Genomic DNA, 25,366 nt, shown 5'->3' on the forward strand with positions numbered 1-25,366 from the left:
ATACAGTCGTAACCTAGGGATTACCTGTAAGGGCAAAAAGGAGTATTCCAAAATATTTTCTCTGACATTTTTATTTTCAAACATACCAGCTGTTTCTCTCTTCCAGAAGATGGAGATAAAGGAGCAGTATCTCCTCCTACTGGTCGCCATGTTAAAAGCCTTGAAAAGAGAAAACAACTTTATTTAATTATAAAACAGAAATACAGTGATCCCTCGATTTTCGCGATCTCGATCTTCGCGAAACGCTATATCGTGATTTTTCCCGCCCGATGACGTCACTCTCTTCCTTCCTTTCTCATCTTTCTTTCTCTCTCTCTTTCTCTATCTTGCTTCTTCCTCTCTCACACTCTCTTCCTCCCTCTCTCATCTCTTTCTTTCCTTCTCTCTCTTTCTCTATCTCTCCCCCTCTTGCTGGCGGGCGGCGGGCGGCGGGCAGGCGGGCGGGGGCATCAGTGAGGAGCCGGGGTTTCCCCTTTGCGTGGGCGGCGGGGAAACCCGGATCTTCGTCTGCTCGCTGCTGCTGTGGCCGCCCAGCAGCTGATCTGCTCGGCGGCAGCAGCGAGGAGCCGAATTGGGCTTTTCCCTTTGCGTGGGCGGCGGGGAAACCCGGATCTTCGTCTGCTCACTGCTGCTGCGGCCGCCCAGCAGCTGATCTGCTCGGGGGCAGCAGCGAGGAGCCGACTCGGGCTTTCCCCTTTGCGTGGGCAGACGAAGATCGGGGTTTCCCCGCCGCCCACGCAAAGGGGAAAGCCCGATTCGGCTCCTCGCTGCTGCCCCCGAGCAGATCAGCTGCTGGGCGGCCGCAGCAGCAGCGAGCAGACGAAGATCCGGGTTTCCTCGCCGCCCACGCAAAGGGGAAAGCCCGATTCGGCTCCTCGCTGCCGCCGCCGAGCAGATCAGCTGCTGGGCAGCCGCAGCAGCAGCGAGCAGACGAAGATCCGGGTTTCCCCGCCGCCCACGCAAACTCCACCATCTGCGCATGCGCGGCCATGGAAAAAGGGTGCGCATGCGCAGATGGTGTTTTTACTTCCGCAACCCTACATTGTGAAAAATTGATTATCGCGAGGGGTCTTGGAACGGAACCCTCGCGATAATCGAGGGATCACTGTACAGTATTTCAATATTTTAGGATAAAAACAATTACAAATCTATAATAGTGTTCTCAACAAAAATGAGCCCAAAATTTATAGTTAAAAAACCCTTCCTGGATTATACCGTATATTTTCTTACATTTTCTCCTTTTTTATTTAATTTACAATTTCTTTTATCAAAGGAGGAAAAAAGCATGACCATTGGATTTGGAAATTTAATGCTCCTCAATTAAAAGAAGCTGTTTAGGAATGAAAGGATTTAATTAGTTTATTAGGCAACAATGATATACAAGGCCACCAGTCACTAAACATATTGGAACAAATTCAGTTTAGATGACTAAGAGAAAGCAGAAGAGAAACCCAAACCATCTCACTTTATTATTTTTAAAAAATTATAAGCAGGTGAGGGATTAGATTTGCTCTGAGCATGAATTAGTTAAGGATCTGACAAATAGGGATAATAATTCCAAGATTCTTATGTGTGACTGAACCCAATATAGAAGCTATATAGATGTTACATAAAACAAATACATGTTCATTATATCAAGACAAGCATAGCTAATGCATGTTCAATATTTCATACATATGAATTTGTTTGCAGACTTGCTCCCAAATATTTACAAAAGGAAAAATATCTTACGCATGGGGAATAGTAGTTTTGAAGATATCCAACATACAGTTGCAAGTCTTATCCCAGATTTCAAGGGTAAACTTTTCCCCATTCAGAATGACAACATTCTCTAAACAGTTTGTACCAGACCGTGCTAGTTGCTCATTGTCTGAAATGCAAACAAGGCATTAGCTTGTTCATATTATACAGAATAAATTGCAAGCATTGTCTGTAACAAATTGATGCAATCTTACCTTGCTGAACACACCAGTACAGCTGAGAAAATATATCATCCAAAAGAACATCACTAAGTACTTCTAAATATTGTGTGAATACATCACAAATTGCATAAAGTGCATGATTGCAAGTTGTTGTCATCCATTCCGCTTTCTACCGTAGAAAAAAAAGCAGAGAGACCGTCTCAATAATAATTATATTAATTAAACTGAACAGCAGCCAGGAGCATCAAAGTCCTTCAGGAAGCTTTGAGAATATTAAAACAACAACTCTGTAATGAAAGTCTAAACAGATTGCTGAGAAAATATTAAAGGAGTAATATAACAGCAACACAAAGGAAATTATGAGAGCAAGGCAGATTCCATTTACATTTTTAACCAATGATTTTAGATCACTACTATCTTCAAAGAATTATACAAATGGTTTTTACTTGCTCCTGTGTAATTAAAATTTATTTGAAAATGTGCTAATTATTCATATGAAAGTTTAATATCATTTGGATTATAAACTATCAACTAAAGTATGCAAAGTAATGAAGCACTCTGAACCCACGTGAAAATTTTATTCAACACCACCATAGCACCTTTGCTGTTAAATTGATAGACAAAATATAGTATTTTCTAATACTACATATATTCAGAATATTTTTGGCTCAAAAAAACACAAACAGTTATGAAGCTTCAAACTTCATTGGAACGATCAACCTCATGTAGAGATAATTTTGTTAGTATGTGTTGAAAGTAGTGTTGAAAGTTTAATTTAAATTTAATGTAAATTATAATTTCTAATAAATGCATAGCTATTACAAAAAAACAGTTACACCTGGAAGCTTTGCCAAATAATAAGCATCCAGTTGTAAAATAGCATATTACATTTATGAAATTAATCAAAAGGGCAAAAGGGTATCTCTTCAAAATATCATTTTTATCAAATTCCAACTCAACACTTTAGTCAACTTTTAAGTGACATGACCGAACAATAAAAATCAATATCTCTCCAACTCTGCCTCTTATTAGCCTGGTCTGTCTTCATCCTTCATTTTAAAGCCTTCTAATTCTAAAAGATTCCGATGATTCCTTTTGCCTGATGTTGTTAAAAATATCTAAGTTGGTTGCATGAGTAACTAATCATAACAGAAGAAAACAGGAATTGCACAAGGTTGAACACAATGTAGAAAGAAAGTGATAATTTCTATAACAATTTAATCTATAAAAAAGTTTTAGTACATGACTATGTACTCAAAATCATTCATTATTCAGAAAAGAACTTTAGATAAAGCATGCCAATATAGTATTAAGTAGAATTTAAAAATGGATGTTATACAGACAGTTCCCTACTCAGCTTAATACAATATGGACATAAAGATATAATACTAGTAAAAAATAAACTGCTCTTATATTATTTTTACCTCTGTTTGCTGTTCTGGTAACTTCATATTGTCAAATATTCGGAAGACTATCCGAAACAAATCCTGCCACCAGTGCTTTTCATATGTATGACCATATGTTTTCATTATTTCAAACATAACTGTTAAACCCCTGAAATAAAATGAGTATAAGAAACAATTATCAACTAGATCTTTCAGCTCTTACTTTTAAACTATTGTTAAACATAAATCGATACACTCAGAATAGTGTATTCTGAGCACATATCTTATAGGTAATATTTGAGTCTTAAATCAAGGATTATGTGTAAACAACTCTATATAATCTTCTAGAATGTTATTTCTAGAAGGTTATAGAGAGTTATTTACACATAATCCTTGATTTACAAAAAAGAAGCTTAAAAGCCTGACAGAAGCATTTTATGTAGAAACATAGAAACATAGAAACATAGAAGTCTGACGGCAGAAAAAGACCTCATGGTCCATCTAGTCTGCCCTTATACTATTTTCTGTATTTTATCTTAGGATGGATATATGTTTATCCCAGGCATGTTTAAATTCAGTTACTGTGGATTTATCTACCACATCTGCTGGAAGTTTGTTCCAAGTTTGTGGGCAGGACAGCTTCAGTCAATACAAAATTCAGGTGATATTTGAAACTTTCTCTAATCAAAGTTACGATATCAATCCCTAATACAGGATATTGGATTCTTGTATGCAATCAATAAAATTATTATTGGTCTGTGTACTCATAGAAATTACACAATGATTCAGGCATTTTCTGTCATAATTACCAGACTTCTAGTAAAGTGATTATTATATACAGTATAGTGCTTAGGAATGTTGTCTACTGCCAACCCTGGTTTTAAAGTACTTTTGCCTGATTTAGTTTGGATTTAAATTTAAAGATAATGCTGACTTTTTAAAATATAAACAACCAGATAGCCACACCCGCATATAATATATAATCACAATATTAAATACTACATTCTCACCCACACAATTCACAATTCACCTCTCTCTCTTTCTCTCCATCCTTCTCTCTCTCTCTGTCTTCCCCAGACCAATATTCAACAGAGTTCCAACAATTTATTAAAATAACAATCTCTTTAAAGCAAATGCATGAACTATTTATAAAAGTGGGATAAAAATATAATAAATTTGGCATGTACTCCCATTATTTTGTTTCTTTGCAAGATACATTATCTTGCTGACCATCAGATTAGTTATAAATAATGTAGCAATAATAATATCTCTCATCTAGCGCTATCCAGGACCTTACAACTAAAATATATACCTGATAACATTGAATGACAAATATGGATTGTTACCTGGTTCTTACATCTAATTTGCATCTATTGATAATACAGGACATTTCAAAGAGAATTGGAAACCAGCCTCTAACCCACACCCTGTCTTCTGGAGCAACATTCATATCATCACTAGTATATTCTCTGAAAGCCTTGAAAAGTAAAGACAAGTTAGTTCAGTTAGTTCATTAATTCTCTTTAGTTGTAGCATTTCTATGTAGATAGACAATATGGTCCAAACTTTGCACACAAGCAGTCTATTTCTAAACATAAAAGTATGATGGACCAGACTAATAAATTAAGAGGAAAAAATATAACTTTATACAAAGGAAATTTTCAAAGTACATTTTATTATTTCAGGGAGGATTCAAACACATACGCCATCTCAAAACCTGCTGAAATTTAGTTTTCAGTACAGAATATAATCAACAACTGACACATGTACCAGTGTTTCCCTGAAAAGAAGACCCTGTCTTATATTTTTGACCCCCAAAATATGGCCTTGATCTTATTATCGGGGTGGGTGGGTGTTTTATTATTTTCAGGGTTCAGGAGGCGGGCTGGGCAGCGAGGTGTGAATTTTACGGGAGTCTGGCAAGGCTCTCAGCTAATGGGTGCAGCGTTCCCCCACTTCCCCGTCTGAATGGCAGCTCTGGGCCAATTCAGCAAAAATTCATATTCAACCCATTGGATTAAAGATGTTAAGGAAAGACAGAGAATTGAAAGCTTTGCTTTCACAAGGATGAACTGTAGAAACCTGCATGCACCTGCCTCTCACTTGTTCTGTCTCTCTCCCGTCCGAGTGGCCACCGCAAAAAGAATGGCTCCCGGCCAGGAGAGAAAGGGGGGGGGATTTACCGACAGAGAACAAGAGTGTGCCATCAGCCTTACTAGCAAGGCATGGTGTGCGAGGTGGCAGGTAAGCAAGAGTGGCATAGAAACATAGAAACATAGAAGACTGACGGCAGAAAAAGACCTCATAGTCCATCTAGTCTGCCCTTATACTATTTTCTGTATTTTATCTTACAATGGATATATGTTTATCCCAGGCATGTTTAAATTCAGTTACTGTGGATTTACCAACCACGTCTGCTGGAAGTTTGTTCCAAGGATCTACTACTCTTTCAGTAAAATAATATTTTCTCATGTTGCTTTTGATCTTTCCCCCAACTAACTTCAGATTGTGTCCCCTTGTTCTTGTGTTCACTTTCCTATTAAAAACACTTCCCTCCTGGACCTTATTTAACCCTTTAACATATTTAAATGTTTCGATCATGTCCCCCCTTTTCCTTCTGTCCTCCAGACTAAACAGATTGAGTTCATTAAGTCTTTCCTAATACGTTTTATGCTTAAGACCTTCCACCATTCTTGTAGCCCGTCTTTGGACCCGTTCAATTTTGTCAATATCTTTTTGTAGGTGAGGTCTCCAGAACTGAACACAGTATTCCAAATGTGGTCTCACCAGCGCTCTATATAGCGGGATCATAATCTCCCTCTTCCTGCTTGTTATACCTCTAGCTATGCAGCCAAGCATCCTACTTGCTTTCCCTACCTCCTGACTGCACTGTTCACCCATTTTGAGACTGTCAGAAATCAGTACCCCTAATCCTTCTCTTCTGAAGTTTTTGCTAACACAGAACTGCCAATACAATACTCAGATTGAGGATTCCTTTTCCCCAAGTGCATTATTTTACATTTGGAAACATTAAACTGGCAGGTCAGCAATAGGCTTGATAAGGGCATTTGGGGTGTGTGGGGCATTTCCCCACCTTTCCCTGGAAAGGAGTTGGGGGGGGGCTTATTTGGAGGGGGAGCTTATATCAGCACATGCCCTGAAAAGCCCTATTGGGATTAATATCAGGACATGTCTTATTATGGGGGAAATATGGTAATAATATTCTAACAAAGAATAAACTGTACCTGAGGTCTTTCTGATACATATTTTGCACAATGACGAATAAGGCGAATAGCTTCCATACTTGTGTCATGAAAAGCTGCATTGCATGCAAATTCAGACAAGCATTTCACTGCATCTTGGAAGGAATCTATGGTTGCTGGGAAATGTTTTTCAAACACAATTGCTAAAAGAAAGAATATGTGTAATGTTCCAGTAAGTTCATTTTTAAAACAAGATATAATCACTAACACAGCAAAATAATGAAATATTGAAAGGGTTTAAGATAAACATCTTAAGATAAACATAAGAAATCATTAATGTTTTGGATTTTTTTTGATTCCCCTCACCTCACCTTCTTCCTTCGGTAGCGACTCTTCTCCTCCTCTTCCTCCCACCCAAATTCCGAGATTTTATTTCTTTCCTAATCGGGTTTGCATGCATTATTTGCTTTTACATTGATTCCTATGGGTAAAATTCCTTCTTCTTAAGAATGTTTCTATTTAAGAATCTGGTCACGGAACGAATTAAATTCTTAAGTAGAGGTACCACTGTATATATATTCCTTGCCTTGAGTTACTTTTAAAGTAATCAAGATAAGATAAAAATCTAATATATAAATATATAAGTGGTTTGCCACTGTCTCCTTCCTAGGGATGAGAAAGATTGACTGTTCCAAGGAGCTTTGTACCTAAGGCAGTGGAAGAAGCCATGATGTCCCAGTTTCTAAGGACAAAATATTATACTTCTTGGTACTATTCTATAAATATAATTAGTACTCACTGACAATGTGGCCGGTAGTCTGAAATGCCAGTTTTACTATACTTTCGTCCTGATCAGATGCAGCCAAATGAAAAACTGAGAAAATGTTCTTCCAGCCTGATCGTATATTTGCTGCTTGGGAATTTACCATCTGGGCTATGCAACGGACAACCATGTCACGAATGGTTGGTGATCTAAAATTAATTTCACAAATAAATACATTTGTTGTTTAAAACTGACAATTCTAATACTTTGATGTAATCAGCAGAAACTTGTTTTTTCTACTTTTTGTATGAGAAAAGTCAAATATGTCTCTAATATAAATATCTTAAATTTAATTAGTATAGACTATGTCTTCCTTTCATTTTCAGTATTCCAAGTTTTCTAAACAATAAATAATTTTAATTAATACTGTACAATATATTGAATCAAATACGGAGAGGGGCGGCATATAAATCTAATAAATAAATAAATATATCAAAAATTATAACAATATAACCAAAAAAAGGAAGAAAAGGAAGAAATTTATTCATTCTTGGGTTTAGATTCCAGAATGATTTTAAATACCTATTTCTCTTCATGATATGTTCAAATGGTCTTAAGAAATCCTTTTGGAATCGGAAATTAGCAAGTTCCCCTTTTTCTAAGAACTTCATTGACAATTGCCTTAAGGAATCTACGGCAAAAATAGCTACATCTTCATTGGGATTACAGCCAACCTAGTAAAGCCAAATTAGCACAATGAAATACAATGTTAACTATTAAAAAAAATGAAAACAGCCTACTACAAACAAACTCCACAACCTATATGTTAAATCTATGTTTGACAAAAGCATTACAAAAGTATTTAAAATATCACAATGCTTGGTATTTCTTTCCAGCAACAATGTTTCGTAGAATAATTTTATTGCTGTCTAAAACTTCAGTATGCAATTGCATTTCACAATGCAGCAACCCACATCCTAAAATGGACAGGATTAGCATAATATGGATGCAACACTTGGCCCACCGATTGCCAATATGATTCTAGGCCCAACTGAAAGTGTTCGTTTTCATTGTGAAAAATGGTGATATATATATAAAGTTGTCTCTCCCAATTTGAGAGGGACAGGCATAACCTAATACTGAAGGTCTCTACCCTATATGAACTGAAGAGGGTGGGTGCTCTTTTCTGATGGCAAGCCTATGCCATAGAACAATTTTCATGAGGTGTGGAGTTTTCAACCACTGATTTATGTTCCAATGGGCTCTAGGGACTACAATAGTGTGGATGGACTCCTATGAAGATAGTATGTTTTGATTATTTATATTTCCCGGTAATCTTCATTTTTTGTTATATTTGTTGGATGTGAGGGTTACGGTAATTAAAAGGTAACAAAAATAATATATCATATACGCTGACATACCTTATTGAAATGATCTCCAATAACTTCCCATATTCTAGACCACTGTAACCTTATTCGTCCCATGTTATAGTAAGAAATCTCTACTATTTTTTGTAGGCTGAACATCCGGGGATGAGTTGCCGACAATAACTCATCCATAGAAACAGCACAAAGCCATCTGACAAAATCCACTGTTAAATCCAAACACAATTTATTTATTATTATAAAATCCAAAATATCAATTAATTCATTCTTTATTACAGAATTTATGTTCCACATATCTAAACTAATGCTTACCAATAGCATTTCCATCTAGCCTGGTAGATCCTGTAAATATTCTGCAAATAAAACAAAATTATGCAATAATTCTTGTGACAGGTTTTCTTTAGTACAAATTAGGTTGCAAAAGAATTCTACCAGTAAATATGAAGGGAATATTGCAATTTCTATCTCTGAAAATAGGTATGGAGTTAAAAGAAATATGAAGAGATAAGAATATTTTCATTTCACCACTCTCATAAGCATGCAAATATACAGGTAAACTATCCAAATAGTTTAGTTTTTCTTTCCTTTCCATTTTTATTACAATGCTTTAAAAATGACTATGCTGCCACTTATACCAACAAAGAAAGAATACTATTTTCTAGATAGCAAGTTCTGATGCTAGATAAATTACCTGTCTACAGCAACAACGACACTTTGTGAACTTGTTTCTCCAATGGATTCTTGAATACTTGCAATCTGCTTCCAGTCCATATTTCCTCCAACTATAAAAAACATAATTTAAAAAAGGATATAGATTGTGAGAAAGAAAAATTACTCTGTAAATAATTAAAGGTGTTTACCACATTTCTAAAACAGCATTGGCAAAATGACTGCTACCCAAAATTGTTTACAAAAGAGATGATATAGTTGAAGATGCATGTTAACCCCATATTGTCTATTTATTGCTAGATGCAGCTACTTCACTATGCTATGAATAAAGACTAAAAGGATATATTGAATTTATTTCCATCTAATTTATCATTATTTAAAAATTAAACAGTAGCAAAGCAGAAGAAATGGTGGAAATAGGTAGACTGATCAATAATACAGCTTTCTGAACTATAACAAATTAAAGCTATTTCTACTGCTGTCTAAGTGAAGAATGTTTCTATGTTTCTATGTTTCTATACCCTTAGTCACAAGAACAAGCAATAATAGAATTAGAATAAAGAAGTATGTTTTATACCAATGCAGCTAGCTGTCATAAATAAGGGAAATTATGCTAGCCACCTGCCACATTAATTAAAGATCTTCTGTCCCTTGCTGTGATACAAGGACCTGTTATGCTATGAATACCACCCACCCTGCAATATATTAGAAGTTTCTTGTGAAATGCAGTGCTTGGCGTTGAGGAAATTTTCAACTTGCAAACAGGGAAGGATGAGTGACCACTTCATTCAAGGTTAATGTAATAATAATAATAATAATAATAATAATAATAATAATAATAATAATTTATTAGATTTGTATGCCGCCCCTCTCCGAAGAAAATATAGAAAATATAGACAAATATAAAACATGACCCTTAAGCCAGTTCGTTAGAAGCTGATAATGTGCTTGGTGCTTGGGACTACATAATGTAATTTAATAGCAGAGGAGAATAAAAATATGTAATTATTCCATCTACATCTAAAAATGATTTCTTTATGACATATTCATGTTACTTTTTAGCAAAACACATTTCATATTATGGAGATATTCCTACAAAATGTCAAATCATTTTCCCCAAAACATTTTGTTTGTACAATCATTCCTCAGTATTTCCTAATAGTATCAGCTGTTGAGTTATGTTAGTGGATTAAAGCTAAACTATACATGCAAGGGACATGTCATTTTTGAAGCAGTAAATATGAACTGGCTCCTATTCACCCTTTTCTAAATGAGACCTAGACATGGAGATTCTAGCAATATTTCCCTTTAGGTATAGAACTAAAATGAGATGCCAATAATAAAGCTGTTCAGAGACTAAAAAGATACATTTTTAAGTATCATAATTCTTCCACTTTTTATTCTTTCCAAGAAAACACATATTTATTTATTTATTATTTATTTATTATTTAGATTTGTATGCCGCCCCTCTCCGCGAACTCGGGGCGGTTCACAACAAAAAATATAAACAATCGTACAAATCCAAATAAATTCAATAAATTTAAGTATTTAAAATAGTTTTAAAAAGAACCCCACTATATTAACAAGCACACACACAAACATACCATACATAAATTGTACGTGGCCGGGGGAGGTGTTTCAGTTCCCCCATGCCTGACAACAAAGGTGGGTTTTAAGAGCTTTACGGAAGGCAGGGAGAGTAGGGGCAGTTCTAATCTCCGGGAGGAGTTGGTTCCAGAGGGCCGGGGCCACCACAGAGAAGGCTCTTCCCCTGGGGCCCGCCAACCGACATTGTTTAGTTGACGGGACCCGGAGAAGGCCCACTCTGTGGGACCTAATCGGTTGCTGGGATTCGTGCGGCAGAAGGCGGTCTCAGAGATATTCTGGTCCGATGCCATGAAGGGCTTTAAAGGTCATAACCAACACTTTGAATTGTGACCGGAAATTGATCGGCAGCCAATGCAGACTGCGGAGTGATGGTGAAACATGGGCATACCTAGGTAAGCCCATGACTGCTCTCGCAGCTGCATTCTGCACGATCTGAAGTTTCCGAACACTTTTCAAAGGTAGCCCCATGTAGAGAGCGTTACAGTAGTCGAATCTCGAGGTGATGAGGGCATGAGTGACTGTGAGCAATGAATCCCGGTCCAGATAGGGCCGCAACTGGTGCACCAGGCGAACCTGGGCAAACGCCCCCCTCGCCACAGCTGAGAGATGGTTTTCTAATGTGAGCTGTGGATCGAGGAGGACGCCCAAGTTGCGGACCCTCTCTGAGGGGGTCAATAATTCCCCCCCCAGGGTAATGGACGGACAGATGGAATTGTCCTTGGGAGGCAAAACCCACAGCCACTCCGTCTTATCCGGGTTGAGCTTGAGTCTGTTGACACCCATCCAGGTCCCAACAGCCTCCAGGCACCGGCACATCACTTCCACCGCTTCGTTGACTGGGCATGGGGTGGAGATGTAAAGCTGGGTATCATCGGCATATTGATGATACCTCACCCCATGTCCTTGGATGATCTCACCCAGTGGTTTCATGTAGATGTTAAATAGCAAGGGGGAGAGGACCGACCCCTGAGGCACCCCACAAGGGAGAGACCTCGGAGCCGACCTCTGACCCCCCACTAACACCGACTGCGACCGGCCAGAGAGGTAGGAGGAGAACCACTGAAGAACAGTGCCTCCCACCCCCAGCCCCTCCAACCGGTGCAGAAGGATACCATGGTCGATGGTATCGAAAGCCGCTGAGAGATCGAGGAGCACCAGGACAGAGGATAAACCCCTGTCCCGGGCCCGCCAGAGATCATCCATCAATGCGACCAAAGCGGTTTCCGTGCTGTAACCGGGCCTGAAACCCGACTGCTGGGGACCTAGATAATCAGCTTCTTCCAAGGACCGCTGGAGCTGGAGCGCCACCACCTTCTTGACAACCTTCCCCATAAAGGGAAGGTTGGAGACTGGACGATAGTTGTTAAGTACGGCTGGGTCCAGGGAGGGCTTCTTGAGGAGGGGGCGCACAAGCACTTCTTTATAAAGTGATGGAAAAACTCCCCTCCCCAAGGAAGCGTTGGTAATCTCCTGGGCCCAGCTCCGTGTCACCTCCCTGCTGGCCGAGACCAACCAGGAGGGACACGGATCCAGTAGACAGTTGGCGGAACTCACAGCTCCAATGGCCTTGTCCACTTCATCAGGTGTCACCAGATCAAACTCTTCCCAGACAGGTGGACAAGTACGTGCCCCAGTCACCTCGACTGACTCGTTGTCAGTCGACTCTGTTTTACAATTGGAGTCGAAGGTCGGCCCGGATCAGAGCGACTTTATCAGCGAAAAACGTGTTAAACTCCTCAGCACTACTCTGCAAGGGCTCCCCAACTCCCCCCTGGTTAAGAAGGGAGCGGGTCACCCTAAACAGAGCGGCCGGGCGGGATTCCGCTGATGCAATCAAGGCGGCATGGTACGCGCATCTTGCCGCCTTGAGCGCCACTTTGTAAGTCTTAATAAAAGCTCTGACAAGTGTTCGATCAGATTCAGACCTACTCTTCCTCCATCGCTTCTCTAGACGTCTCTTTTGGCGTTTCAACTCCTGGAGCTCCTCGTTGAACCATGGGGCTTTACGGGGTCTAGCGCCACGGAGAGGTCGCAAAGGCGCAATCCGGTCAAGAGCCTCCGCAGCAGCCGTATTCCAGGCCTCTGCAAGAGACTCCGCCGAACTGTGGATGAGTGCCTCTGGAATAACCCCAAGCGCCGTCTGAAAGCCCTCTGGGTCCATCAGGCGTCTGGGGCGGAACATCTTCATTGGTTCCGCCTCCCTGCAGGGAAGGATTGGAGCCAGGAAGTCAAGCCGTAGTAGGAAATGGTCTGACCATGACAAAGGCAATGCTTCTAAGCCCCTTAGTCTCAGACCATTACTCAATTGCTCGGAAAGGAATACCATGTCAGGTGCGTGCCCTCCCTCGTGAGTCGGACCCTGTACTACTTGAGTCAGGTCCATGGCTGTCATGGTGGCCATGAACTCCTGTGCCAACCCAGAGGTTTCGCCGAGTGACGGCAGGTTGAAGTCCCCCAGGACAATGAGTCCGAGGAACTCCACCGCCAACCCGGCTACCTCCTCGAGTAGCACAGGCAGGGCTTTTGACATGCAGCTGGGAGGCAGGTACGTGAGAAATAAGCCCACCTGAACCCCTAAGTCCAACTTCAGCAAGAGAGACTCGCAACCCGCAATTTCCGGAGCAATGAGCCTACGCAGGCAAAGGCTCTCCCTGGCTATAATAGCCACTCCTCCCCCCCTTCCCTGCCAAAACATGTTTGTTGTAAGACGAATTGTTCCACTGAATTAGTAGTTACAATACGTACCAAGTCCTAGACTTGCAAACTCATCAGGCGCCTGATCCTTTGTTCCTGTAAATGAACCTTCTCGGCCTCTCACAGTCCCAGATATGTAACGTGGTTTTACTCCAGTACCTATTAATTGTGCCAATTCAAGCTGACTGATGCATTTCAAAATCTTGAATTAAGAAAAGAATGCTACAAATTAACTAAACAATCCACAAAGGCTCACGTCTTAAGAAATAATTTTACTACAGCCTAAAACCACTACAGTAGTCCTCAGTAATTGGAATCAAAATTTCTGTTGCTGAGCTATGTGGTCATAAAGTGTGATGTTACATGACCATATTGCTTAGCGATAGCAATCCTGGCTACCCCTACTGTCATTATTAAATGAGGATTGTAAGTCATTAACTGAGTCCCAGGTGGCTTTCAAGAATGGCAGGGCCAAGATTAGCTGTTGCTGGGCAGAGGAGACTATGTGAATGGCTTGCAAGGCTCGATATGAGCATGTTGGTGCCTGGGGTGGCTGTTGTCAGGTGGCCATATGAGAGTAGTCCATGAGAGTGGTGGGGCTGCTATGGGAGATAGTGGCAAAGGAGTGATTGAGGGGCCTGTGAAGTGCAATACAAGAGCAGCAGAGTTGGGGTGGCTGTTGCCAGGTCAATAAGGGGGTGAAGAAATTACTGGAGGCACCTGCGACCTTCCCAGCTAGCTTCTCCATTGACTTTGCTTGTAAGAAGATAGCAGGGAAAGTTGCAAATGGCAATTATAGATTGTGGGATGCTGGAAATATCATAAGTGTGAGCCAGGTGCCAAGTGTCTAGATTGCAATCATGTGACTGAGGAGGTGCAGTTTTGCTTGGAATTTCGAGCTCTCTTTTTTCAGCATTGTCATAACTGTCCTAACAAATGGTCAATAAGCAAATAGTTAACTGTCTAGTTTCCTTTTGGAGTTTGCTCTCCAATATGAGATATTAAGCAAACATATGACAGTAGCATTATCTTATGTAATTTAATTTTATGTAATTTAATTTTATAATAGACGTTGCATTTAATATTACATAATTTCAATTATTATATATATATATATATATATATTTGAAAAGATAATCTACCTCATGCCAAGAATTTCCCAAGTAATTTCCATCAGTGTGAGCCACAGTAATTAGTGTTTTTATTGTGTCAATATTCTTCTGCTTCATTTCAGTAATACCAGAACTCACAGTAAGTAAAGTAAATCTTGCTAGTGCTTGGACATAAGCATCCCTCTCAAGCTATAGGAACAAAGAAATCATCTCTTTCAGTTTGTTAATATTTATGCCATTTTATACTCTTCTAAATATAATCGTTCTACACACATAGAAATCGAAGTGAAAACTAAAGCAAACAAATTAAGAAAAGTGGATTAACTAAAACTGCCTGCTCACTTTTTATACTCAGATGCATTATAGATAGTACAGTACTTGTGTCATGACCACAGATTATGAGGAAAATAAGCTTCTTCAGAAGCTGTATCTGAGCACTTCTTTAAAAATACAATGCACATTTATTCTGTATTTATTAAAATAAATTCAAAATTTTTACAGCTAATAAAATAAATAATAATATATTTAACAGGGCATTTTTTCCTGTACTAAAAATGTAAGAAAGATTAAATTTAGTTTCAAATACCACTTTCCATTTGGTCCAATTATGAGGAATATTTTAATAAGCCCAAAACAAAATTATAAGAGTTGAGGTGGTGCAGTGGGGTAGAGTGCAATATTGCTGGCTACTAAAGCTGACTGCTAGATCTGCAGGTCAGCGGTTCAAATCTCATCACCGATTCAAGGTTAACTCAGCCTTCCATCTTTCCGAGGTGAGTAAAATGAGGATCCAGATTGTGGGAGCAATATGCTGGCTCTGCTAAAAAGTGCTATTGCTAACATGCTGTTATGCCCTTTGTTAAAAGGGCATTATAAATAAATGTTTATTATTGTTATTATGCTGTTGCCTAAATTTAACCTTGCTATTACTTTGAAACTGGTACACATAATTTATCTGAAGTTAGAGATTAAACATTGCTTTCAATTTTCAAAATTACTTTTAATACTGTTTACTATTCTTAGAACCAATACTTGTTGCTATGAAATTTTACAATGTAGTATTACCTGGATACTGAAAATGCATGCTATCCTGATTGCACATCGAATTCCTTCCAGGCAGAGGGAGGCAACTTCTGTGTCATCACAATCTTGCAAACCCACACTGAATGCAGCTAAGAATGGTGTCCAGGCTAACTAAAACACAGAATTTAAATGGTGTCATATTTTAATAGTCAATTTTTTTATAAAACTCAATCTGGAAATGACATAATTTAAAATTTCTTTCACTTTTAATATATATTCTATTAAGGTAAATGTTCAGTTTTTTAATCTCATGAAATTTATTTAACTTACTATTTCTTATTCTTTTTCTTGGCTAAGCATTATGCTATTTACAGTGAGATGGCTGTTAATGGTGTTATATGAGTTCTCTCATACATTGAATTTCTAAAGGGTTCTGTGAGGTAAATTGGCTGCTAGTGACCTTCATAGCAAGGGAATATTTGCAGCTGGGTATGTCCAGTCCTAATTCAATATCCTATTCATTGCCCAACTCATATCTTAAATTGCTATTTTGTTCTATATAAAAAGAAAAAGAAAAATGTTTGCTGACTCAAATAAAAAAGTATTTTTATTTTATTTAGAGAGAAGTTTTTTGTATCTTATTACACAAGTTACCACTCCTTTGCGGGCATAAATGATCTCTTTCACCACCACTAAAATGATTGACACTTGTTTTCCTGATGATTTTTCACAGTGAATTGGAATTGGAAATGATATTAGAGGACATCTCCAAGTAGTGGATTATGTTAACAGATGGAATTTTGTTCCCAAACCCAATATTTCATAATCAAAACCAATGTAATAATATGAAAAAGATTTAGGGAAGTTATGAGCCTCTAACCAGGCTGTGATGGGATGTCTAACCCAATGCACATCTCTAGTGATTCATATATCTGTGCATATGAGTGTGTAGGTGTCTGCATGTTTGTATGAATGACAAGCTTGATAAAAATGTAACCTTCTCTAACACATATTATTAAAACCATAATCTAACTTACATCATCATATTTGGATTTGCCTAAAATTGTAATGCTAACATTATTAGAAAAAAGATAAAGAACCAAAAAAAATCTATTCTTCAGATGATTTGAAACTAAAAAATGTTAACTTTTCCATATGAAATTTGTTACAATGAGAAACTTGAAAAGATTTACCTTGAACATGGGTCGTACATGTTCCAAGTGTGTGGCACTTGTAAAAGGAGCTTGAACATGGCTTACTGCTTCCATCAAAGCTTTAGCTGTTTTAGCCATCTGCTCCATTTCTAAATTATAAAGTAGTCTTCTCTGCTTTTCACTAGCTACACCTGCAAGCAAATTATTCTAATGACATTATTCATCATCCATATCACAAAGAATCTTGAAGTCATTTAATTATATTCACATTCAAATATTTTAAAGGGATATAATATTTTGTCATACACTACATTAAATATTTTGCTATTTGATTTTTTTATTTAACATTCTTTTGGTAGCTATTTATGTTATCAATAATCAAAGAAGCTGTTCTTGAATATGCAGAGGCCTAGGTAGTTATCAAGGTTTGCCCATGTAAGACTACTACTGGACTGGCTGCCAGTAAGTTTCTGGATGCAATTAAGGCCATCAGAGTTCCATCCAGAAAGAACCAGCAATTATCCTGTGAATAGAAGTCTTCTGTAGATACTTACTTTGTTTACTTGTTTTTGTAGGTATTGTTAGTTCTTTTGTTTCCTTCATTGAGATCTTCTTGCCTGCTATTTCATTATAAATAGCTGACAGGTATTCTTCAGGGAGATCCTTACTATCATTGATACCTCTGTTCATCTTAATGTATTGTTCTTTGGTCATTTTATTCTTTACCTAAAAGTTAAGAGTAACATAGAAACATAGAAGTCTGATGGCAGAAAAAGACCTCATGGTCCATCTAGTCTGCCCTTATACTATTTCCTGTATTTTATCTTAGGATGGATATATGTTTATCCCAGGCATGTTTAAATTCAGTTACTGTGGATTTATCTATCACATTCCAGTATTATAGGTAAAAGAAAAAGTTTTATTAAATTAGAATTAGAAATTATGAATGCTAATCAGACTCTAGTAAAAGATAAATCAGGTTTGAGACTAATTTGATCTAAAGAAAGAGGTTGCTAATCTACACATTTCAGTATTCATTTTATTTACTACATCATGAACATAAGATCTTGAGCAGAAAGAGAAGGCAAAACCCTCCCTTTCCCTTGACCCCAACAAAGGGTACTCAAGGGAATCCTGCCTGCCTCAACCAACATAGAGGCGGCACATGGACATCCGTTTCAATAACCATCGATACACTTGGCATCCATGAATCTGTCTAATCCTGCCTTGAAGCTATTAAGGCTGACAGCTGTCATGACCTCTTCTGGAAGTGAATTCCATAAACCAATGACCCTCTGGATGAAGAAATATTTCCCTTTATTTATCCTCATTTTCTTACCTATGAGCTTTAGGGAGTGCCCCCTCGTCCTAGTATTGTGTGATAGAGAAAAGAATTTTTCTCTATCCACCTTTTCTATCCCATTCATGATTTTATACACTACGATCAAGTCACCTCTTAAATGCCGTCTTTCAAAGCTGAAGAGACCAAGGCGTTGCAACCTGGTTTCATAAGGGAGGTGCTCCATTTCCTTGATCACACTTGTCCTTTTTTGCACCTTTTCCAGTCCTTTAGGTGCAGTGACCAGAATTGCATAAAAGTACTCCAAGTGTGGTCTCACCATTGATTTGTACAGAGGCAATACAACACTTACCAACTTATTTTCGATTCCCTTCCTAATCATGCCAAGCATAGAATTTGCTTTTTTTACTGCTGCTGCACAATATTTTATGTGCTATATTTTTAGTCTTATTATCTACATTACAATGATAATGGCTATACAGTTAATATATTTATGGCAGTACCCACAACTTTTTAGTTTGTATTTAAAGACATTATGATTAAATTTGGATAAAAAGTTTGTATTAGTGAAGCTGTCAGTAAGGATCTTTTTCAATCCTGATGGTCAGATTTAAGAATTCCTGCTCCCAGAGATTTGCTGTGATCTTTTTGGTACCAGTTGAATACTTCATTCTTCTTTCATGTTTTTTATTCTTTCGATTTTAAAAACAGTTTATGCTTTTTAGATCTTGGCAATTTTGGTGTCCTCTCTATTCATTTTACTTGAATTTTGCTCTTTATACATTTTTTATTATTATTTAGGAATTTGGGGATATGAATTTAGAAATTTCTGAATTGCCACAAGAGGCTACTAAACCATATAGAAATGTAATGAATACATACCTGTGGGCTATGGAGATCTGTTGTTAACATAATAATTGAATAAGCCAAGACATATGCAGTGTCTGCACTAGCGAACAGAGTTTGCCTGTAAAAAATAGGTGCAGAAAGAGAGAAAGAAAAACATTTTTCCCATTATCTGGTTTTAAAAAGCATTTGTCTATTATCTAGTTTTTTAAAAAATAGAAGATAAAAATGCTCACCCTTGATTACATTCCAAGTATCTAGCAGCAAATTTCTCCATTAATCTATCTATTTTCTGAGCCTCTCCTGGAAGACGGAAGCCTTCCAAAAACATACGCAGAGCAGAAACAAAATCCTTTGCAGAAAAGTCATGCTGATCCACATATGCATACATAACTTCCTTGTTAAATTTATCATTGTCTCCTAGAAACTCTCCAACTTGAGTCTACAACAAAAGAAAAACAGTGAATTCAATATAGCCACAGACAGACATAGTGTATATACAAGTCTTAGACATTTCAGATTCTATATTACAGGCAGTACTTGACTTGCAAACATATGTTATTGACCGTCTGAAGTTACAACGGAAGTGAAAAAGTAACTTATGACCGTTTTTCACACTTACGACCATTGCAGCATCCCAGTGTTCATGTGATCAAAGTTCCACACACTTAGCAATTGGCATGTATTTAGGACGGTTGCAGTGTCCTGGGGTCATGTGATCACTTTTTGACACCTTCTGACAAGCAAAGTCAATGGGGAAGCCAGATTCACTTAACAACTGTGAAAAGAAAGGTCATAAAATGGGGCAAAACTCACTTAACTGTCTTGCTTAGCAACAGAAACTTTGGTCAATAGTTGTTGTAAGTCAAGGACTACCTGTATTTCTTCAGTTAACTACAGGCATGAATTCTGATTAATGAAACATGTACTATAAGACAGAGTAATATCTTTGTTTTTGTCAAAAAGAGCATTGTGGCTAAATTAATATTCTCTGTTTTCAAAAAGTGGTTGCTGTCTTCTCTTCTTAAATGTTCAGCATTTTCTGCAACAGGTACCTTATTTGTTAAATACACAATAAAAAGAGGTAAGTTTTATTCAAAAGGAATCCTTTAAAAACAGAGAACAAGTGCATGTTTCACAGCCAATTAGCCTTTTTTTTCTATATGGCAGAATGCCAGATTACTAAATAGTCTAGATCAAATATGCTAATTAGGTTTATAAAGGTCATTTTATTGAAAATGGACTAGTTTTCTTACAGAGTCTAATCTTTCTTCTTGATGCAAGAACTGGGCAATATCTTCACAAGTAATACCAAGCATTCCTTGTTCTTGTAGATACTGAATTCCTCTCTTTGGCTTCTTATTAAATCTGCACATAAAATGTTAATTAAACACTGATAGAAAATGTACATTTTCATATACAAAGAGCATTCAGAATAGCATAATTATTTTAAAATAATATAAATATTAAATTAACTTTTTTCTTTCATCCCGAAGTGGAAGTTTATGATACTTTCCATTTTTCTTATTTTAAAATGTTCGTATATATTTGGGATGAATGTTTTACACAAAGGACATAAAAGATTCATAGAAAATTGTAATGCCAACCTAAAACTTTCCATCCTAAGATGCTTTGTCATTTTAACTGTTGCTCTACCACACAGAATCAAATACAACAGCACTTAGAATTCTTGCATAGTCAAAAAATAATCACCGGAAATCAAGCAGTTATATATCATTTAATCCAATTGGGCGTGGCCCACAAGAGGCTATATCTGAAAATGATCCTGATGTGTTTATAGTTTGTATGACAACTAACTATAACCATGTAATACTACCAAAGCTGTCAGACATCTGAGGATAGAACAACCACCATAGCACAAGAGAAGTGAGCACTCCGCAAAGCCACAGCTACAAATGCTGAAACAATGGTACCCACACATCTGCCCAACATATGGCAGAACATTTTGTGCCTGTATAGGCCTTACTAGCCACCTGCGGACACATCATGGCCAGCCTACAACCTGTTAGATGTCAAGGTCCTCTTCTAACATGATGGACAAACCGCATCATGACAACTAACTATAACCATGCAATACTGATCCTTAAAATTTTTATTTAGATGCTCAAGAGTTTCAGGGCCCAATTCAAATGCTGACGTTAACTGATAAAGCCCCAAATGAATTAGATCACAAGTTTTTAGAAAACTGCTTCCTCTAATACAGTATATCAAATGCCTGCATTAGCTGGGGGTGAGGTACTGCTCTTAGTCTTTCAAAACTGATCTGTTTTGATTGTCATTGTATAAGATTCTTGATGGGGCTGTTTCAGCTGTGACACACTCTGCCAGGAAAAATACAACTAACCTTTCAGCTATTTAGTTTTTGTAATAATTGAAGAAATTTCTCACTTGAGGAACTTTAGAGTAACAACTGCTCCAAAATCAGATTGTCATTTGTCTTATTTTATTGAATAGTTTATAAAAATAAACATCCATTGTTAAGAGACAAGCACTTTGATCATTACAATTGAACTGAGATCAGCAAAGCCCTCCTCACTTTCTCCAGGGCTCAAAGTATTCATCTTCACAAATAAAGCCTCATATTGGAAAAATATGGGGCAGAAAAGTGCAGCAAAATTATTTTTCTCATAGCGAAAGGAATTTAAACGCTTTTACATTTTCCCATTTCTCCCCTTTATTTATCTAACTTGCCCAAAATCTACTCTGGAAGACCTTCCACCCATCCAAACTGCAATGGATAATTTTAATTAATGAACATGAACTGTTGTAGCACAACGTAAGGCAAACATATGAGTCTAAGCAGTGATTTTCAACCTTTTTTGAGCCGCGGCACATTTTTTACATTTACAAAATCCTGGGGCACACCAACAACCAAAATGACACCCTAAGACACTCTCCTCTCTTTTTCCATCCCTGGCTCCTCCCCACCCTTGTGGTGTGTGTGTGTGTGTGTGTATACACACTCTTGAACCAATTCCAAAAACAGGTGAGGCCTGGGGGTTTTCTCTTATTCTTTGGGTGCTTCTTATCATATGCTTTAAATCAACAGTCACTTCTCTCTCTCTTTTGTTTCTCTCTCTTTCCTCTCATTCTCTGCCTCAATCATTTTCTCACTTCTCTTTTTTCCTCCCCTTTTTGCTCATTTCTCTCTCTCTCTCTCCCCCTTCCTCTCCTTTTGTCTTTCTCTCTCTCTTGCTTTCTCTCTCACACACTCTTGCTTTCTCTCTCTTTCTCTCTTTTCTTTCTCTCTCTCTCTTTCTCTCTCTCTTTCTCTCTCTCTCTCTTTCTCTCTCTCTTTCTTTCTCTCTCTCTCTCTCACTCTCAGCAAAAAGTTGCGAGACCGGAACCTGAGCTTCCTTCTTCGCGGCACACCTGACCATGTCTCGCGGCACACTAGTGTGCCACGGCACACTGGTTGAAAAACACTGGTCTAGAGGTACATTAAGGAGGCAGGCCTCCAAAAGAGCATGAAGCCTCCTTCAAACATAAATAAATCCACCCCCTGTTTAGTGGGTGCATTGTAAAGAGAGAAAAGCAGTTCTGAAGTCTTTCACTGAGAAAATAGGCGTTGATATGCTTACCTGAACGCCTCTTCTCGTACGGTGAGTGGGTACAGCAGTCACATGGGTTTGCTCTGTCCAATCCGGTGGAACTGAGCCTAGTATTAAAAAAGACTGCTGGATCCGCCCCTTCCCCAGAATTCGCGAATCCGTAGACTAGGCTCAGTAGTGAAGCTCTTTAAAGTTCAACTCCCGTGTTAAAAGAAGTTAGAATAGAAAGTGAAGAAGACCACACAAAGGGAGGGAAGTGACTGCTGTACCCACTCACCGTACGAGAAGAGGCGTTCAGGTAAGCATATCAACGCCTATTCTCCGTACTGAAGGAGTGGGTCCAGCAGTCACATGGGACATACCCAATAGATAGGTCCCTAGGGTGGGAGTACATGGCTATCGTGAGAGATAACGGATTGGAGTACTCTTCTGCCGAAGGCAGCGTCCGCTGATGCGTACGAATCAATTTTGTAGTGCTTTATGAAGGAATTTGGTGAGGCCCAAGTGGCTGCTTTGCAGACTTCTTCCAACGGAGCCTGAGTTGCTCAAGTGGCAGATGTGGCAGCACTTCTGGTGGAGTGCGCTGTAATATTCCTTGGAATGGAAAGGGAAGCTGTCTCGTAGGCCTTAGAGATGGTCCCTCTGATCCAACGGCCTATTACTGTGGAAGACACTCTAGATCCCCGGGATCTGGGGTGGTAAGCCCCGAAGAGTGCTTCTGACCTTCCTATGGGTCCTGTGCGTTGGATATAGATCTTTAGCGCCCTAGTGAAAACCAGGATGTGCCATCTAATTGCCAGGGGATGCTCTCGTTGGAGACAGAAGGAAGGTAAGACGATATCCTGAGATCTGTGGAACATGGAACTGACCTTTGGGAGAAAGGTGGAGTCCAGTCGCAGAACCACCTTGTCCTGGTGGAACTGACAGAGGTCCTGTCTGGTAGAAAGGGCTGCCAATTCAGACATGCGTCGGGCAGATGTAATCGCCACCAGGAATGCTACCTTGAAGGATAGGTACCTGAGGGACGCAGACTTCAGGGGTTCGTAAGGTGCCTGAGTAAGGGAGTGGAGAACCCGTGGCAAGTCCCAGGTAGGATATCTGTGGATCTTGGAAGGCCTGAGGTTGGCCACTCCTCTTAGGAATTCTTGGATTTCCGGGAAGGAGCGTAGGGGCTGCCTGGGAGGCCCCGCCAGGACGGAAGAAATGACTGCCAGGTGACGCCGGATGGTGCTGGTAAAGAGGCCTTGGTGGAAAACCTTTCAAGAGGGAGGCGATTATCCTGTGTATGGAAGGACACAGGGGAGATAAGCCCTCCTGTGAGCACCATTGATGGAATTTGGACCAAGTATGGTCGTAGATCCGATTGGTAGACCCCCATCTGGACTACAGGATGACTTCCACTGTGTCCGGGTCATTCCCTCGCAGGTCTAGGTCCCTCCGGATAATAGCCAGTCGGTGGGGTGGAACCACTCCGGGTCCGGATGGAAGGGGGCCCCTTGCCGCAACATCTCCTCCGAAACGGGGAGTCGCCAGGGGTCCTGGATGGACAGTTGTTGGAGGTCCGCGAACCATGGTCTGCGAGGCCAGTGAGGGGCTATCAGGATTACCCGGCTTTTTCCAGAAGAATTTTGTGGATCACGTCTGACAGAATTGAAATTGGAGGGAAGGCATACAGAAGACCCGGAGGCCAAGGACTCCTGAAAGCATTTATTGCCTCTGCTCCCGGAGACGGGAACCTGGAGATGAAGCGAGGGAGCTGGGCATTGGCTTTGGTCGCAAACAGATCTAACACTGGGTGGCCGAACCTGAGGCAGATTAGGTGGAACAGTGACTGATGGAGGTTCCACTCGCCTGGGTCTATGGTCGCTCGCGAGAGCCAGTCCGCTTGGACGTTTAGGCTCCCCGAGATGTGATCGGCTAGAAGCGACTGGAGATGTTTCTCTGCCCAGAGGCCTAACTTCAGGGCCTCCCTCATGAGATCCTTGGATCTTGTGCCTCCCTGTCTGCAAATATGGCTATTGGTGGCTATATTGTCCGTGAGGACCAACACATGCTGATTGGAGATGTGAGATTGGGATTGTTTTAGAGCTAGAGACACGGCTCGTAATTCTAGTCAATTGATGGGCCTGGAAGCCTCCTCCGGTGACCCTGTGCCCTGAGCTAGAAGACCTTGGGCGAGGGCTCCCCAGCCCGAGAGGCTGGCATCTGTGGTGACTACAAACTGGTCGGGGCACCGGAAGAGAGATCCCTTTGCTAGGGCTGGAGACGACCACCACTTGAGGGATCTGCGAACCGCAGAAGAATGGAAATGCGGCGATTTGAGTTGCTGTGGCCCGATCTCTGAAACGGTAACAGAAGCCACTGTAGTTCCCTGGCGTGAAGGCGGACCCAGGGGACAATACCAATACATGACACCGTTTTACCCAAAAGGGAAGATAGGGTGGCAATGGAGGCAGGTTGTTGGGGCATAATGCGAGCAATGAGACCCCAAAAAACTACGTTTTCTCTCAGTGGAGAGGAAAACCTGGGCTAACTCAGAATTAATGATAGTTCCCAGATGCAGAATGGGAGTGGAAGGATCCAGGTGATTCTTTTTGGAATTTATGGAGAAACCATGATTCTGTAGAACCGACATGGTAAGGGAGAGGTCTGCAGCCACTCCAGTTCTGGAATTCCCATGAATTTAAACGTCATCTAAATAACATAAGATATGAATGGGAGAGGCTCAGG

General features: G+C 39.5%; 1 protein-coding gene across 2 annotated transcripts in view; it reads right to left on the minus strand.

The window, feature by feature from the left end:
• The window catches only part of ARFGEF1 (ARF guanine nucleotide exchange factor 1), a 76,895-nt gene that overhangs the window by 9,326 nt on the left and 42,203 nt on the right, over nt 1–25,366 (minus strand). For both annotated transcript variants that reach the window (XM_070747883.1, XM_070747882.1), the window contains exons 15-33: nt 20,321–20,432; nt 19,301–19,506; nt 19,101–19,185; nt 17,473–17,644; nt 16,958–17,109; nt 15,807–15,935; nt 14,772–14,930; nt 13,681–13,831; nt 9,350–9,440; nt 8,971–9,011; nt 8,695–8,864; nt 7,856–8,007; nt 7,310–7,482; nt 6,553–6,713; nt 4,654–4,784; nt 3,347–3,476; nt 1,956–2,091; nt 1,732–1,870; nt 87–159 (exon numbers count right to left, since the gene is read on the minus strand). In XM_070747883.1, the coding sequence (XP_070603984.1) occupies nt 87–159; nt 1,732–1,870; nt 1,956–2,091; nt 3,347–3,476; nt 4,654–4,784; nt 6,553–6,713; nt 7,310–7,482; nt 7,856–8,007; nt 8,695–8,864; nt 8,971–9,011; nt 9,350–9,440; nt 13,681–13,831; nt 14,772–14,930; nt 15,807–15,935; nt 16,958–17,109; nt 17,473–17,644; nt 19,101–19,185; nt 19,301–19,506; nt 20,321–20,432 (2,563 nt within the window). The remainder of the gene's footprint in view (nt 1–86; nt 160–1,731; nt 1,871–1,955; nt 2,092–3,346; nt 3,477–4,653; nt 4,785–6,552; nt 6,714–7,309; nt 7,483–7,855; nt 8,008–8,694; nt 8,865–8,970; nt 9,012–9,349; nt 9,441–13,680; nt 13,832–14,771; nt 14,931–15,806; nt 15,936–16,957; nt 17,110–17,472; nt 17,645–19,100; nt 19,186–19,300; nt 19,507–20,320; nt 20,433–25,366) is intronic.

The sequence above is a fragment of the Erythrolamprus reginae genome, chromosome 3 (genome assembly GCF_031021105.1).
Source record: "Erythrolamprus reginae isolate rEryReg1 chromosome 3, rEryReg1.hap1, whole genome shotgun sequence".
NCBI lineage: Eukaryota > Metazoa > Chordata > Lepidosauria > Squamata > Dipsadidae > Erythrolamprus > Erythrolamprus reginae.